The sequence below is a fragment of the Chrysochloris asiatica genome, unplaced genomic scaffold (assembly GCF_000296735.1).
Source record: "Chrysochloris asiatica unplaced genomic scaffold, ChrAsi1.0 scaffold00023, whole genome shotgun sequence".
Classification (NCBI taxonomy): Eukaryota; Metazoa; Chordata; class Mammalia; order Afrosoricida; family Chrysochloridae; genus Chrysochloris; species Chrysochloris asiatica.
In genome coordinates this window covers 3,532,488-3,547,160 of record NW_006408541.1, presented here as the reverse complement: position 1 = coordinate 3,547,160, position 14,673 = coordinate 3,532,488, and the positions used below count along the sequence as shown (strand labels likewise).

The window sequence follows — 14,673 nt, the reverse complement described above, 5'->3', positions numbered from 1 at the left end:
GAGAGCTTGAGTGGGCTGAAGAGGACTGGATCCTGCTGAGGGAGGCTGGGGGGGGAAAGTGGGGGGGTGGAGCACACAACACAGTGTCCAGAGCGTCACGGTGCTTCTCTGTCCCACAGCTCCTGGGTGCCTGGATATAAGAGGGGCTTCCATCACTGAGACTGAAGACGTCTCTCCAGGCAGCAGACACCCATCTGGAGATGAAACCACTTCCCAATGACTCAGGGGCCGTCACGTTGCCTGGTCCTCCTGCCCGGGGAGAGCAGGACTGGGAGAAGATTCTGGCTTCAAAGAACAGGGACCATATGGAGACCATGAAGAAAGTGACCCAGACACAGAAGGCAGAAGGTGAGAGTTGTTGAAGGTGTGGAGAGGTGAAGCGGGGACCGAGGCTGCAGGTCCAGGTGAGAATGCTGTAGTGGCCACAGCTGAGTGAACAGGTTCCTTCCCTCCTCCCCGTGATCAAGAGAGCTACTCTGGGGACAGTATGAGAGGTCTGCTTTCTTACAAGTTGTCTTTTCTTCCCTTAGGTTTGTCTTCTAAGGATACTGGCTGGTCCCAGGAAAAAAAGAGGAAGCCTCAAATTCCGGTGAGTTGGAATTACCTAAAATACTGGCTCAGTTCCCAGAACACCAGCATCTATCCCGTGTATGGGAACAGGAGATGATGATCAACATTCAGAAATTTCATGCCTTCATACCAGGTACCATGTCAGGCATTTTTGCATTTTATTTTTCTTGTTGTGAATTTTACCCAGAGTAAATATTAAGAAACCAGACAACTAAGAGGTTTATTTTTGAAAAACTGAGATTAATGGCATTTTAAAAGTGTTATTCAATTTCATACCCCTCCACCATACATAATATCTTATGATACCATCTGATTAAGGAGCTCTTGTAGCATAGTGGTTACAAATCAGGCTGCTAACCGCAAGGTCAGCAGTTCAAAACTACCAGCTGTTCCGCGGGAGAAAGATGAGGCTTTCTGCTCCCGTAAGGATTTGCAGCCTCGGAAACTCTGTGCAGAGTTCCTATGAATCGGAACCGACTCCACGGTACTTAATAACAGCAGTAACCGTCTGATTACTGGGCATCATTGTACTTTTAAGTTACTGACATTTTATAACTTACAGAAATAGCAACAATAGATAATAATAGATTCTGAGATACCACCATGTCGTTCCAACAGTCCTCCATAGTGGCCACTCTCATTTCTGGATGTATGAGATCAAATATCAAATATCTTCTTTGTCACTCTGCTCAGTTCTGACACTAGCTGCCCACGCAGAACTTCTTTCCCTAATGCTAGCCACTTGGAACTAAGTCAGATCTAAAGTGAAGGATACTGTTCTGCCGACCACCAAATGGGTAGATTCTAGCTGCAAGTTGAAGATCCAAAAGGCTTCCTCACTTCTCTACTGGCTATCTCTTCAGAATGTCAGACTCAAACTTGGGAGCTCTCTCTGGATCCCTTATTTCCGACCTGCTGGCTCCCACGACACCTTTCTGTTTGAGAATTTTCTGAAACCAATCATAGAACATACAAAAAGGTCTCTCTTTATCATTATAAGGTTATTATAGCAAAACAAGGTATAAACAGAGATGCATGGGGCCAGGTCTGGAGGGTACCTACCTCAGGTCTTCCGTGTTCCAAAAAGCAAGGCGCTGCCTTCCCACATGCATGGCTGTCTGAGAGCCTTTGTTGATTCATTGCATAGTCCTGGTTGGTTGCATTCTCTTCCCTCCCCTGAGGTCAACTGGACTTTAAAAGAAGTGATGTGATTTGTTAGTGATCTTGAGGTGCACCTGTGCTTACATACTGATCTCTGAGCTGAAGTGTTAACCAAAAATCTGCACTTGATGTAGTTGCAGTAATGGACAATAGCAACTGAAATTGGAGCCATTTTATTGAGGGACTAAGGCTGTTTAGGAGCCCTGGTGTGGTGCTGTGGGCTAATGCGTCAGACTGCAAAGTTGTTTGAACTTCAAGGTTAGTGGTTCAAACTTACCAGCCGTTCCTTGGAAACCCTATAAAGGGTCCCTATGGGTTGGAATCGACTCGAAGGCACTTAACAAGAACAACAAGAAGGCTATTTAAGGAGTCCTGGTGGCAGTGAATGTGATTTTAGGCTTTTAAAGTGTTTTTGGAGGAGCTCTGGTATAGAGCGTTAAGCATTTGACTGTTAACCAGAAGGTTGGCAGTCTGAACCCATGAGCTGCTTTGGAGGAGAAAGATGTGTGAATCTGCTTCCATGAAGTTTGCAGCCTGCAAACTCTATAGGAGTCGTTCTTGTTCTATATGGTTGGTATGAGTCCAGATTGAGTCAGCAGCAGCAAATTGTTGTTTTCAAAGTTTATGTTCTCTGGAACTGGGCTTTCTGTGGAACGGGCCATCCATTCTCACACCAGCTGGTCTCCACGAGGAGTGAAGTGTTAAGGACTTCATTAGTACGCTGATGAAATGCCGTAAACAAAGTTAGTGACTTACAGATCCCATCTACTGACCTGAACTCTTCAGTTTGCTCACTCCAGACACTTTTGTCTGTAATTGAAATTCCCTCCCACTTTCCCCTGCACGGCCCTTCCCTTAATGCCTAGCACCAGCCCCACCTCCCTGATGCCTACTCTGCTTTTCTAGCCCATCATGTAAGGCCCTCTGCCATCACTTAACTCCCCCATTGTGAATTCCCAAATGCACTCACTTGAATACTGACTGCTTAATGTGCTCAAATGGATCCACAGATCATTTCCCCGATGAAATCCTAAGTCTGTGTGGTCCAGGGTGTGTTTGGTGCATCCTTTGTGCCCCCACAGGTTTGTCACAGAGCCAGGTATGCAGTCATGCCCAGAAGAGCTGGCTGTGGAGACCTGTGTTCTCTGAGATGAACTTCTTCAGACGCAGACCCTTGAGGGCCCCAGTTAACTCCTCTCATTGGGACAGCGATGGTGACTGGGTGTGTCTTGATGTCTTGCTTGTCTAGGCACCAGTGACATTCGAGGACGTCACTGTGGTCTTCACGGAGGCAGAATGGGTGACACTGAGCTTGGAGCAGAAGAACTTGTACAAGGAGGTGATGCTAGAGATGTACAGGAACCTGCTCTCATTGGGTGAGGATGTGTTCTTTTCTCTTCCTTCATTAACTCAGTGGATCTTCATTGGCCACCTACTCTATTTCAAAGGGGCCCCAGTGATGTGGTGGTTAAGAACTCGGCTGTTCACCAAAATGGCAATATAAACCCACCAGCCTTTCCATGGGAGAAAGACATGGCAGTCAGCTGCCATAAGCATTGAAAACGCTATGGGGCAGTTAATCTGTCCTACAGGATTTGCATGAGTTAGAACCCACTTGATGGTCAACATGTATTTTTGGTTTTCTTTGTGCTGTATGGTGTGTGCTCAGCTGTTAACCTCAAGGTTGATGGTTTGAACTCAGCCACGGGCACCACAGAAGAAAGATCTATGGATCTGTTTCTACAAAGGTTGCAGCAGATAAAACCCTATACACCAAATGATATCAAACAAATAAAACAAAATCTCAGCCCTGTGGAGCAGTTCTACTATCTAACACATGGGGTGGCCATGAGTTGGTATCGACTTGATGACAGTAACTTTGTTGTTGTTTTGATGTGATTTGTCTCCTCCATCCCTCCCTCCTGACTATGACAGATGATGATCTTTACATTCAGAACTCATTAGTAAATATTAATTATCATATCTCAGGGAAATAAGAGCCCCGAAGGAGGGATTGCGGAGTGGCTGAGTGGTGGAACAGTCAGAACACATGCAATATTTATTAAATTTACCATCTCACACTGATGCGGTTAGTTGTACCCCAAAATAATGAACGGTCGCAGATCACTATACTGTCTATTGCAAGGATTATCAAACTGTGACACAGAGCAAGTGAGCCAATGTCACCAGTAGACTTACCCAGTGTAGGGTGGCCCCAAACCTTCATCTGCAAAGCACTATAAAGTGAAGTGCAATCTTAAGAAAATAAAAACGTGTCCGTAGTGGGGCCATACCATATCTGTCCTTCTTTGATTGGTTTCACTCAGCATAAAGCCCTCTGTGCATATTGGAGAGGTTTTTGTGTGGATCATCTGGATTGTAATAATGGGATTCAAAACCCACTCCAGTTTAGTGAATTCTGACTTGTAGCGAGTTACGGGACAGAGTAGAACTGTCCCGTAGGATTTCCAAGGCTTTCCACCTTTATGAGAGTGGACTATTGATCTTCTCTGGAGTGGCTGGTGGTCGTCAGCGGCATTCGTAAAGGAGGTGTGATTGTGCACCAGCGCTGCTCCTACAATATAAATGAATTCTTGGTGGGTCGCAAGATGTATCGATTGTCAGTTACCAATGACGCAATGAGATTGCTGTTAGTTACCATGAGTCTATTTCAACTCATGTTAACCCCACATGTGCAGAGGCGAAGTGCTTCATAGAATTTTCAGGGTGTGACCTTCCAGAAGCAGGCTGCCAGGCCTGTCCCCCAAAGCCTTATGCTTTCCGTTAGTAGTAGAGTGCTTAATGATCTGTGCCTGCAGTGAGTTGGTGTCTGTCAGAGAGAAGGCAGCCCAGCCCAGGCAGCCCCACTCCTGGCTACTGTAACAGAAAACCTTTTCTCTTCAGCAGAACCAACACCAGAAACCTGCCCCGGTCCCTCCTGCCTTCTGCCTTTATCCTGTCAGCAATTCCTCAGCCAACACGTGCTGCAGATCTTCTCAGGTGTGTGTGCAGAACATCCCTTCCATCCAGGGTGGTCCAGCCCAGAGCAGCGGGATTCCCATCAGAGCTGCCCCGGGAAGAACACAGATGTCTCCAGACCCTTGTGTGGGAGGACCGGGGAGAGACAGACTCCAAGGGCGTCTTCCAGCCCAGCCCGAAGACAATCAGCAAGCCCTAAAGACGGCCACCCAGGGGCAGGAATAGAGCACAGCTCAGCCCAGAGGGTGAACTCTGTGGAAGCAGACCGAGGGCTGAAGGAATCAGGAAGCTCAAGATTTGTAGCAGTTAGTTCTGGAGAGGATGGACCAGACTGTGGCCTGAAGTCAAACTTTATCACAAACCAGAGGCCCCTCCTCCGGGAGAAGTCCCATGTTTGCATGGAGTGTGGGCAAGGCTTTAACTGGAAATCAGTTCTCCTTAGACACCAGAGGACCCACTCGGGCAGGAAGCCACATATATTCAAGAAGTGTGAGACGGGCTTTAACTGCAAGTCACATCTCCTTACACACCAGAGGACACACTCAGATGAGAAATGGTACACATGCCGGGAGTGTGGACGAGGCTTTACCAAGAAGTCAGGCCTCCTTCTCCACCAGAGGACACACTCAGGGGTGATGCCACATGTGTGCATGGAATGTGCTCGAGGCTTTGCCCGGAAATTAAGTCTCCTTTTGCACCAGAAAACACACTCAAAGAGGAAGCCTTATATATGCCGCGAGTGTGGGCGATGCTTTAACCGGAAATCTCTTCTCCTTGCACACCAGAGGACACACTCAGGGGAGAGGCCTCATGTGCACCTGGAGGATGGGCAGGGATTTAGCCGGAAGTCAGGCCACGTCAGACATCAGAGGACACACTCAGATAAGAGGCCTTATGTGTGCAGTGAGTGTGGTCGAGACTTTAACCACAAGTCAAATCTCATTCGACACCGGAGGACACGCTCATGTGAGAAACCTTACACGTGCCTGGAATGTGGCAAAGGCTTTAAGCGGGAGTCCCGTTTTCTTATCCACAAGCAGACACACTCAGGGGAGAAATCTTATGTTTGCTGTGAGTGTGGACGAAGTTTTACCCGGAAATCATCCCTCCTTATGCACCAGAGGACGCACTCGGGGGAGAAGCCTCATGTGTGCAAGGAGTGTGGGCGAGGTTTTAGCCACAAGTCAAATCTTGTGACACACCAGAGGACACACTCAGGCGAGAAACCTTACATGTGCAAGGAGTGTGGGCGAGGCTTTAGCCAAAAGGCAGGCCTCCTTCTCCACCAGGGGACACACTCAAAGGAGAAGCCACATGTATGTAAGGAGTGTGGGCGAGGCTTCAGCCACAAGTCAACCCTCATCACTCACCAGAGGACACACTCAGGGGAGAAGCCATATGTGTGCAAGGAGTGTGGGCGGGGCTTTAGCCACAAGTCCAATCTCATCATACACCAGAGGACACATTCGGGGGAGAAACCTTACCTGTGCCGGGAGTGTGGGCGAGGTTTTAACCGCAAATCCAATGTTGTCACGCATCAGAGGACACACTCAGGGGAGAAGCCTTATGCCTGCCTTCAGTGTGGGCGTGGCTTCAGCCAGAAGTCAAGCTTGCTTTTCCACCAGAGGACACACTCAGGGGAGAAGCCGCACGTGTGCAAGGAGTGTGGGCGAGGCTTCGGCCAGAAGTCAGACCTGCTACACCACCAGGTGACCCACTCGGGGGAGAAGCCCCATGTGTGCCAGGAGTGTGGGCGAGCCTTTAGCTATAAGCAAAGCCTCACGAGACACCAGCAAACTCACTCCTAAGAAGCCCTGTGTTTGCAGTAATGCGGCGGAGTCTTGGCTATAAGTCAGCCTCACACTCCCGAGGATACAGAATAGAAGCGCTGTGTGCAGGGGAAATGGGAGGAATTGGGGGAAAGGCACACTTCACTATGTAAGTCAAAACACGTCTTTTGATGGGGGCAGCATCTGTAGCATGGGGAGTGAGATGCTTTAGCAGTACATTTGACCTCCACTTGCCTTTTGACCTCCACTTGCCGCAGAAGATGTTCAGGGAGACAAGGCACGCAGGCAGGGTCCTGGGCCCTCCCCAACTCACCAAGTGAACAAAGTGTTGCCACCACGAATCACTACTTCCCCTGCCTCTGAGGGAGGTTCGGGGAATTTCTCCTGCCACCTCTGCTCTGTCTGTAGGAAACAGGCAAATGTCTCCAGATTCTGTAACCAAAAAGAGTAGAAAATTAAAACCCTCATCTAAGGTTGGTTGACTTATTTTATTTTCATTCACCAGTTCTTTGTTGTCCTTTCATTGTAGTAAAGTTTTTCTTTACTAAACCATAACTCAAACTGAGTTTCTCATTTGTCCTGAAGGGTACATGGAATTCTAATCCACAATTTTAAAGTTTCTTGAGTGAATTCAACCCTAAAGAAAACGTAAGTCCTAAATATGTTTATAAGGCACTCTGGTAGTGTAGTGGTTATGAATCGGGCTGCTAGCCTCAGGGTCAACAGTTCGAAACTACCAGCTGTTCTGTGGGAGAAAGATGAGGCTTTCTGCTCCCGTAAAAATTTACAGCCTTGGAAACACTGTACGGGGTCGCTATGAGTTGGAACCAACTCCACAGCACATAACAACAACAAATATGTTTATCTGTGAATCTGGTCCTTTGTGTGAGGAGAGATGTGGTCTAGGTTTTGGAGACAGAAGGCAGGTGAGGGGAGGGAATGTCCCACACATCCAGGGCTGGATTACCTCTTCTTACTCATCCCTTCTTTCTGTGACTGCCACCTTCTGTTGGCTTTTATGACAGCTCCTTGCATGAGGAATTTAGGACAGTACCATCACTGGCTGGGCACAACATGGAGAGATTTGGTCTCACGGGCACTCTCGCTCACCGGCACCTCGAGATGAGCAGCCCTGATCATTCCAGCTACAAAATCCCCTTTGCTCTGGCGGCCCCAGCCTGTCAGGATTCGTGCCAGCTCCACGGTGCACTCTGCTCTCGTCAGGATGGCCCAGAAAGGAGAGGGATGTATTTATTTAGGATTTATAGAGTGCTAATTATGGCACTGTGGGTTAATGCGCTGTACTATGAAATCAGTTTGAACTGAAAGGTTGGTGGTTCAAGCTCTCCAGTCGCTCCTTGGAAATCCTATACAGGGTCGCTAGGGGTCGGAACCGACTCGACAGCACTTAACAAGTTTCCAGAAACAGGTTTTGAAGAGACTTAGCCAGAAACTTGAATAGGTAAAACAGGAAGAATTACAAATAAAACTGGAGTCCTTTTATAAAGGCCCAGAGGAATCAGTGGTAGACAGCTGGGAGGTGACACCACAGTTGTCAGTGGACCACACTGAGAGACGCGGCCATCTGCTCTTGTACAGATCTACAACCTTGGAAACCCCGTGGGGCAGACCTACTCTGTGGGTCAGACTCGGTTCAATGGCAGTGGGTTTGGTTTTGCTGCTGAAGCAAGCTGTCGGAATGATCATTGGAAGCAATCGCTTGAAACGTTTGAAACTGAAAACATTCACACACTTTGTTGTTTGACTCGGCATAGAATTCTAGATCGAAAATGTTTCCTTCAGATGTTTGAAATCTTGGCTCCGTGCTCTTGATAGTTGGATGCCCCCAGTATTGCTGTAAGACGTTCAGGGCTATTTTGATTCCTCTTTATTGTATATGAATTTTTTTTCTCTCCAAAAACTTGCATTGTTTCCTCCTTAGCTTCAGTTTTCTGAAAATCTTTATTGCTATAATTCCTCCTACCATTCTGTTTTCTCTTTTTCTACCTCATACTAGTTGGAGTATATATTTTAATTGTAAGCTAGTCATTGAAACCTGTTTGAACAGGAAGTAGGTGGAGCTGCCTTGGTTTCTGGGTCCTGCAAGTTTTGACACTTTTTAGTGCTTATTTCAGTGGGAAATATTTGAGTTTTTCTTCAAAATAACCAGTTGGAAGTTGGATCCTGAAGGGAGGAAACAGGCTATATGAGGTCCAACATGGTTACCATTTGGTTTTTGCTAGTACATTTTGTTTTCTAAATCATTCTTATATAACTTCTGTTGGAGTGTCTTTGGCAGTCTGAAGTCCTTTTCTTCACCATAACTATAAAACTGACGGTACAGAGAATTGAATCAGTTCTGTTGCCACCCAGGACCTGCCTAGTATGTAAGTCTCCCCAGTAAACTCCTTTGGCATCATCTTGGGGTTGCCTGCTGCTTTTTTTAGTCTCGTGGTGCCCCTCGTATTTGGAGTTACTGGTCCATGCACTGACAGAGCTTTAGATAGATCCTCTTATTATTATTATTTTAAATTGTGATTTAAGTGAAACTTAACAGCAATTTGGTTTTCCATCCAACAATTCACACACATGTTGTTTCTGACATTGATGTCAGTTCCCATAGTGTAACAGCTTTCTTCTCACTTCCTCACTGTGTTTCCTGTTTCCATTTGTCCCTTCCTGCCTTCTCAACTTGCTCCCTGAACAAATGCTGCCCTTCTGATCGCATGTGCTTGTTGTAAGAAGTACAGATCTCCCTGGTGTTACCATTCAACTTATGGGTCTGTCGATTGTCTGGCTGGAAGAGGAGCCTTGGAGACGAGTTCCGTTTCTGGCCTGAATTGTGACTAAAGGCCAGAGTGTCACGGGTTCTACCAGTGTCTGTGAGACCAGTAAGCATGGTCTTCTTTTTTAATTTTGAGTTTTGTTCTGCGTTTTCATTAGTTCTATCCAGGACTCCTGTTGAGATCCCTTTCAGAGCAGCTAGCGTTGGTAGCCAGATACCATCTAAGTCTTCTGGTTTCTGGGCCATGTAGACTGAGGCTCATGTGATCCAATTGTTTTTTTTGAATGGATTGTTTCTATGTCTTGATTTTCTTCACTCTTCTTTGCTCTGGAGAGACCAGTAGTTGCACCTTAGTGTGGCTCTGTGGGTTAATGCACTGGACCCCAAGTTGGTTTGAGTTGCAAGGTCAGTGGTTCAAGCTCACCAGCCACTCTTCAGAAACCCTATACAGGGTCGCTATGGGTCAGAACTGACTCAACAGCACTTCACAACAACAACAACAACAACTCCCCAAAGTAGAGGGTAGAACATTGTGGACTGTGTTGTGCCAACTGACTCAATAGCCCTGATCACGGGGCCAGCATCTTATTTCCTCCAGTTGTTGGAATACAGCTGAGATGACTCCACAGCCACCCCCTCTACACAACTCTATGTTGTTGCTAAATATTGTCGAGTTGGTTCCAACTCATACTGACTTTGTATAGGGTTTCCGAGACTGTAAATCTTTGTGGAAGCAGAAAGTCTCATCTTTCTCCCACAGAATGGCTTGTGGGCTTGAACTGACAATTTTGTGGTTCACAGTCTAGTATTTATTTTACAGAGACATTGTGCTCCTGTATTTTCTCTTACGTTCATGGATACATGTACAGCGCATATAGGTATATACGTAGACATATCCTCTGTCAAACCTGTATATATTAATGGGTGGTCCCATTTCTCTTTCCACCCTGTTCAGGTTTTTGTGTTCAGGGTCTATGTATGTTGTTGTTGTGAAGTGCCGTCGAGTCGGTTCCGACCCATAGCGACCCTGTACAGGGTTTCCGAGGCTGTAAATCCTTACGGGAGTAGAAAGCCTCATCTTTCTCCCGCGGAGCGGCTGGTAGTTTCGAACCGCTGACCTTTAGGTTCGCAGCCCGATTCGTAACCACTACGCTACCAGAGCTCCTTGGGTCTATGTATAATACTTGTTATTACTGATGATGCAGGGTTGGGGAGAGTTTGCAGGGTCATAGTGTTTACTTTGTTGTCTGTAACTCTGTGCACGTCTTTGTGTCTTCCTTTTCTTTAGTGATACTGTGTTGACCGCCCCTTGTTGTATATTACCTCTCCCTTCACCCAAATTAGTGCGTGTCCTGGTTGGCACTATAGGATAAGCACTGGACTGCTAACCATAAGGATGGCAGTTTAAACTAACTCATTGCTCCTTGGAAACACTATATACGGTTGCTATGAATTAGAATCAACTTGATGGCACTTAACAATTATCTAGTTAGTGATTTTTTCTTCCTTTGCCATCCTGGTAACAATCAAAGATTTTTTTTTCTTAGTGTAAACCTTTCTTTGATTTTATATAATATTGGAGCCATACCATGTTTGTCCTTTTGTGATTGACTTATTTCATTCAGCATACGCCCTCCTGGTTAATCCACATTATGAAGTATTTCATGAGAGTCAGTTATTCTTTGTATAGCATGCCATTGTGTGTCTGTACCGTAGTTTTCGTCATTCATCCATTGCTACTGTGAATAATGCTGCGGTGAGTCTGGGTGTGCAGATGTCTGTTCATGGCCCAGCTCTGATTCCTTTAGGCTATATACCTAGAGGTGGGATTGCAGGATCTTTCTATTTCCAACTTTTTAAGGAAATGCCAAACAGTTTCTACAGTGGTTGTGCCATTTTACAGTCCCACCTTCTCTAAGTTTCTTTTCTCTTTAGTTTTCCATCTTCATCTTTTCATCTCCCTCCCCCTTTATCTTCCAGTTTTTCTTTTGACATTTTTATTAGTGTTTACAGTGATTATTGGGTGCCATTGAATAGGTTCCAACACACAGTGGCCCTCTGTACAACTGAAAGAAAGACTGCCCAGGCCTCCGCCACCCTCACGATCGTCCTGTGTTTAAGCTCACGGTTGCAGCCACAGTGTCAATTCATGGCATTCACACGGATGATGGAAAAGGTGTAATTCCTTCTTGTTCCCCACACTCTGCTGGAGACCAGAGGTGTGGCTGGTGTACAACCTCATCTACCACCGCGCAGACCCTATTCTCTGGGACTTAAGAGCCTCACAGTTGTGAGCCATGCCAGTGTGAGGTAGGTGCTAGCTCACCACCTGGGTGCCTGGATTTAGGCAGGCTCTGCTCCAGATCTACAGAACCTACAGAGTGTTCAGGTCAGAATCAGATGAGCAGGAACACTCATGAACAGTCACCATGCCTCCAGCTACCCTCTAGTTCTGACAGAATCCAACAACATCAAGGGCTTCTACAAACTGCTTCTGGACCGGGGACCCTGAATATAGGCAACATCTAGGCCTACAGGTGCTCCATTTAGGGCTGGGAACTCAGCCATCACATCCCTCTCCACCCACCTGTGAGCTCCTTGGCTGGTAGGAGACCCCCCAGAGTTTTCTCCTCTCTGGATCTAACAACTGTAGTAGTTTTCTCTTTGGGTTTGTTTTTTTCCCTTTTGCTGTTTTGTTGTTTTTGTTTATTCTTCTCTTTCCTCTTTTATTTTCCTGGATTTTTATCCTTTCTATCTTTCATGTTTTTTCTTCTGTTTCTCATTTCCACCTTCTTTTTTCCTCTTGATTTTTCTTTACTACTTTCTGTCTCTCTTTTCATCTTCTGTCTCTTTTTAGTATATTTTTCTCTTTCATTTTCTGTCTTATTTTTATCTTATACCACTCTATTTTCCTGACCCTCTTTTCTATTTTTAGTTCTTTTTTTTTTCTTCTTGTTCCTGCCTGTATTTGTTTCTTTTTCTCCTTTATGTAAATTGTTTTTGCTATTGTGTATGTATTTGCTCAGTTTTTGTTTTTTTTTTTCTGCTCTTGCCCCATCAGATGGGAGATGGCAACCTTACCCATGCAGCTCAGTCACAACTGTACCCTGTGCAGCTTCACCCACTAGAGCAGAGCCAATACCAGTCCCTAGGCTGCTGGATCTAATATAGCAGCCAACAGCAGCCAAACCAACCATAAATTGAGTTTCACCAATGTGAAGAATGGAGCACATGCTTCAGTTCTCTGACCACACACCTACCAAGAAACAGTAACAGCCTAGGAATATACCAGCATACAACCACCAACAAAATAAAACACAGCAATGCCACACTGTTTCTGAGATAGCAGACAATTTTAGTTCACACAATGAAATGAAAGAGTGACTGTAACTACCCAAGAAATCATTCAAAAGAATGATATTTAGATACCTTCAAAAATTGGCAGAAAGATTGAGTAAAGGTGTACACAGAAAAACTTCAGAAGAATTCAGGAAAACACTGTAGGAACAAACAAAATAAATGCAAATTTTGAAACAATACAAAACCTGCAAATAGAAATCCAGATGATTAATCCTAACATTTCAGAAATGGACAATACATTGAAAGAGTAAAGGAATAACTTTAAATCATTGGAAGCCCAAATTAGAGTTAGAAGATAAGTCAATATTAGTAAGCTAGAAAAACAATCAGAAAAAGAATGAAAGATCTGAAGTCTAAGATTTATGTGGAACACTACACACCATGAAAAGTAATTACTTATAGATGATCAGATTCCAGAAAAAAGGCAAAAAAGCACAGAGAAAATTGTCAAAGAATTGTTGGAAGAAAATTTCACTAGTATCATGAAACACGACCAGATAAGCTTACAGAAAGCTGAAAAAATTCCAACCAAGATAGATCCCAATAGAAAAATCATAAAAACATATCTAATCAAACTTTCTAAAACCAAAGGTAAGGAAAGAATTCTGAGAGCAGTTTGGGGAAAATGAAAAGTTACCTAACAAAGGAGAACCATTAAGACTAAGCCCTGATTTCTCAGAAGAATCCAACATTAACAGCAAGTTAAAAAAAAGAAAACAACAAATGTTGGTAAGGCTATGGAGACTGGAACCTTCCTACATTCCTGGTGGGACTGCAAAATGTTTCAACCACTGTGGAAAATGACATGGCGCTTCCTCAGAAGGTTGGAAATAGAAACACAGTATGTCCCAGCAATCCCTCTGCTTGGTATATATCCACAAGAAATAAGAATTAGGACATGACTAGATATATGCACACTGATGTTCACTTAAGCACTATTCACAATAACAAAAAGATGGAGAAAGCCTAAATGCCCATCAACAGAAGAATAGTTAACCTTTGGTGTATATATATATATAGTGGCTATGGATTGGAACCAACTGGATGGCACTTATAAAAACATCTATATATACAAATATAAACCAGGGTTACTGGTCAGAAAGAGACTGAAGGAACACAAGCCTCTGGCCTGTGGCCTTTCTGGCCTAGAAAGGAACTCACCTTCATGGCCCAATTTTCAGCAAAGCAGTAGATAGGTATATAGAGGGAACAACAACACTAGTAAGGTATGCTCCCCATGGAATGGTCAATAATACAAAATCAAAAGAACGACATTTACCCAAGGACAAAGTTGAGAAGGAATAGGAAAGTGGGTGGAATGGAAATAAGAACTGCAAGGAGGAAGTGGGATAACCACTGTTACAGGGAGGGGATTGCAGTCAATGAGATGAAAGAAAATATCTGATTTGTTGACTGTAAAACTGATGATCTTGTCTGTAAACCTTCACTGAAGTCACAATAAAAAGTTGGAAAAAAAATCAGGATCCTTCAATATGCTGTCTACAAGAGACACAACTTAGAAACCAAGACAAAAAAAAGATAGAAAATCAAAAGATGGAAAATACACATATATCATGCTAACACAATGAAAAGTAAGCAGGAGTGGCCATATTAATCTCTGATAAAATAGATTTTAAGGCAAAGCCATCTTAACGAACCAAACAGGGCATTGTTTCATGATTAAAGGGTCAAATGATCAAGAGGACACAGCCATAATATCTATGCTCCCAATGAAAGAACTTCAAAATACATAAATCAGACTCTAATAGAGCTGAAGAAAGAAACATTAGATAAAGCATTTTTTCAGATCACAATGCTACAAAATTAGAAATCAACAATAGAAAGATCAAGCAAAAAAAGCAAATACATGGAAATTGAATAGTACCTTACTTGAAAACTACTGGATAGTACAATAAATAAAAAAGGCAAAAAAAAAAAAAAAATCTTAAACAAGAATGAAACACAACCTACCAAAACCTTTGGGACACAACAAAAGCAGTGCTCAGAGGGCAATTTGTATCAATAGTG

At 44.4% G+C, this 14,673-nt stretch overlaps 1 protein-coding gene across 1 annotated transcript; it reads left to right on the top strand.

Annotated features, from left to right (window-relative positions):
- Positions 1-200: 200 nt before the first annotated feature.
- Positions 201-6,518, top strand: LOC102831299 (zinc finger protein 343-like). Its single transcript, XM_006839313.1, has 5 exons — positions 201-348; positions 531-589; positions 2,981-3,107; positions 4,636-5,179; positions 5,600-6,518. Exons 1-5 carry the CDS (start codon positions 201-203, stop codon positions 6,516-6,518), a joined length of 1,797 nt encoding a protein of 598 aa, XP_006839376.1.
- Positions 6,519-14,673: the final 8,155 nt, after the last annotated feature.

Bases quoted from the DNA above. Each gene is read 5' to 3' on its own strand.
- LOC102831299 (XM_006839313.1), top strand. From the start codon at position 201: ATGAAACCACTTCCCAATGACTCAGGGGCCGTCACGTTGCCTGGTCCT. The intron at 349-530 runs GTGAGAGTTGTT...TTCTTCCCTTAG, and splicing joins CCAGACACAGAAGGCAGAAG to GTTTGTCTTCTAAGGATACT. The intron at 590-2,980 runs GTGAGTTGGAAT...TTGCTTGTCTAG, and splicing joins AGAGGAAGCCTCAAATTCCG to GCACCAGTGACATTCGAGGA.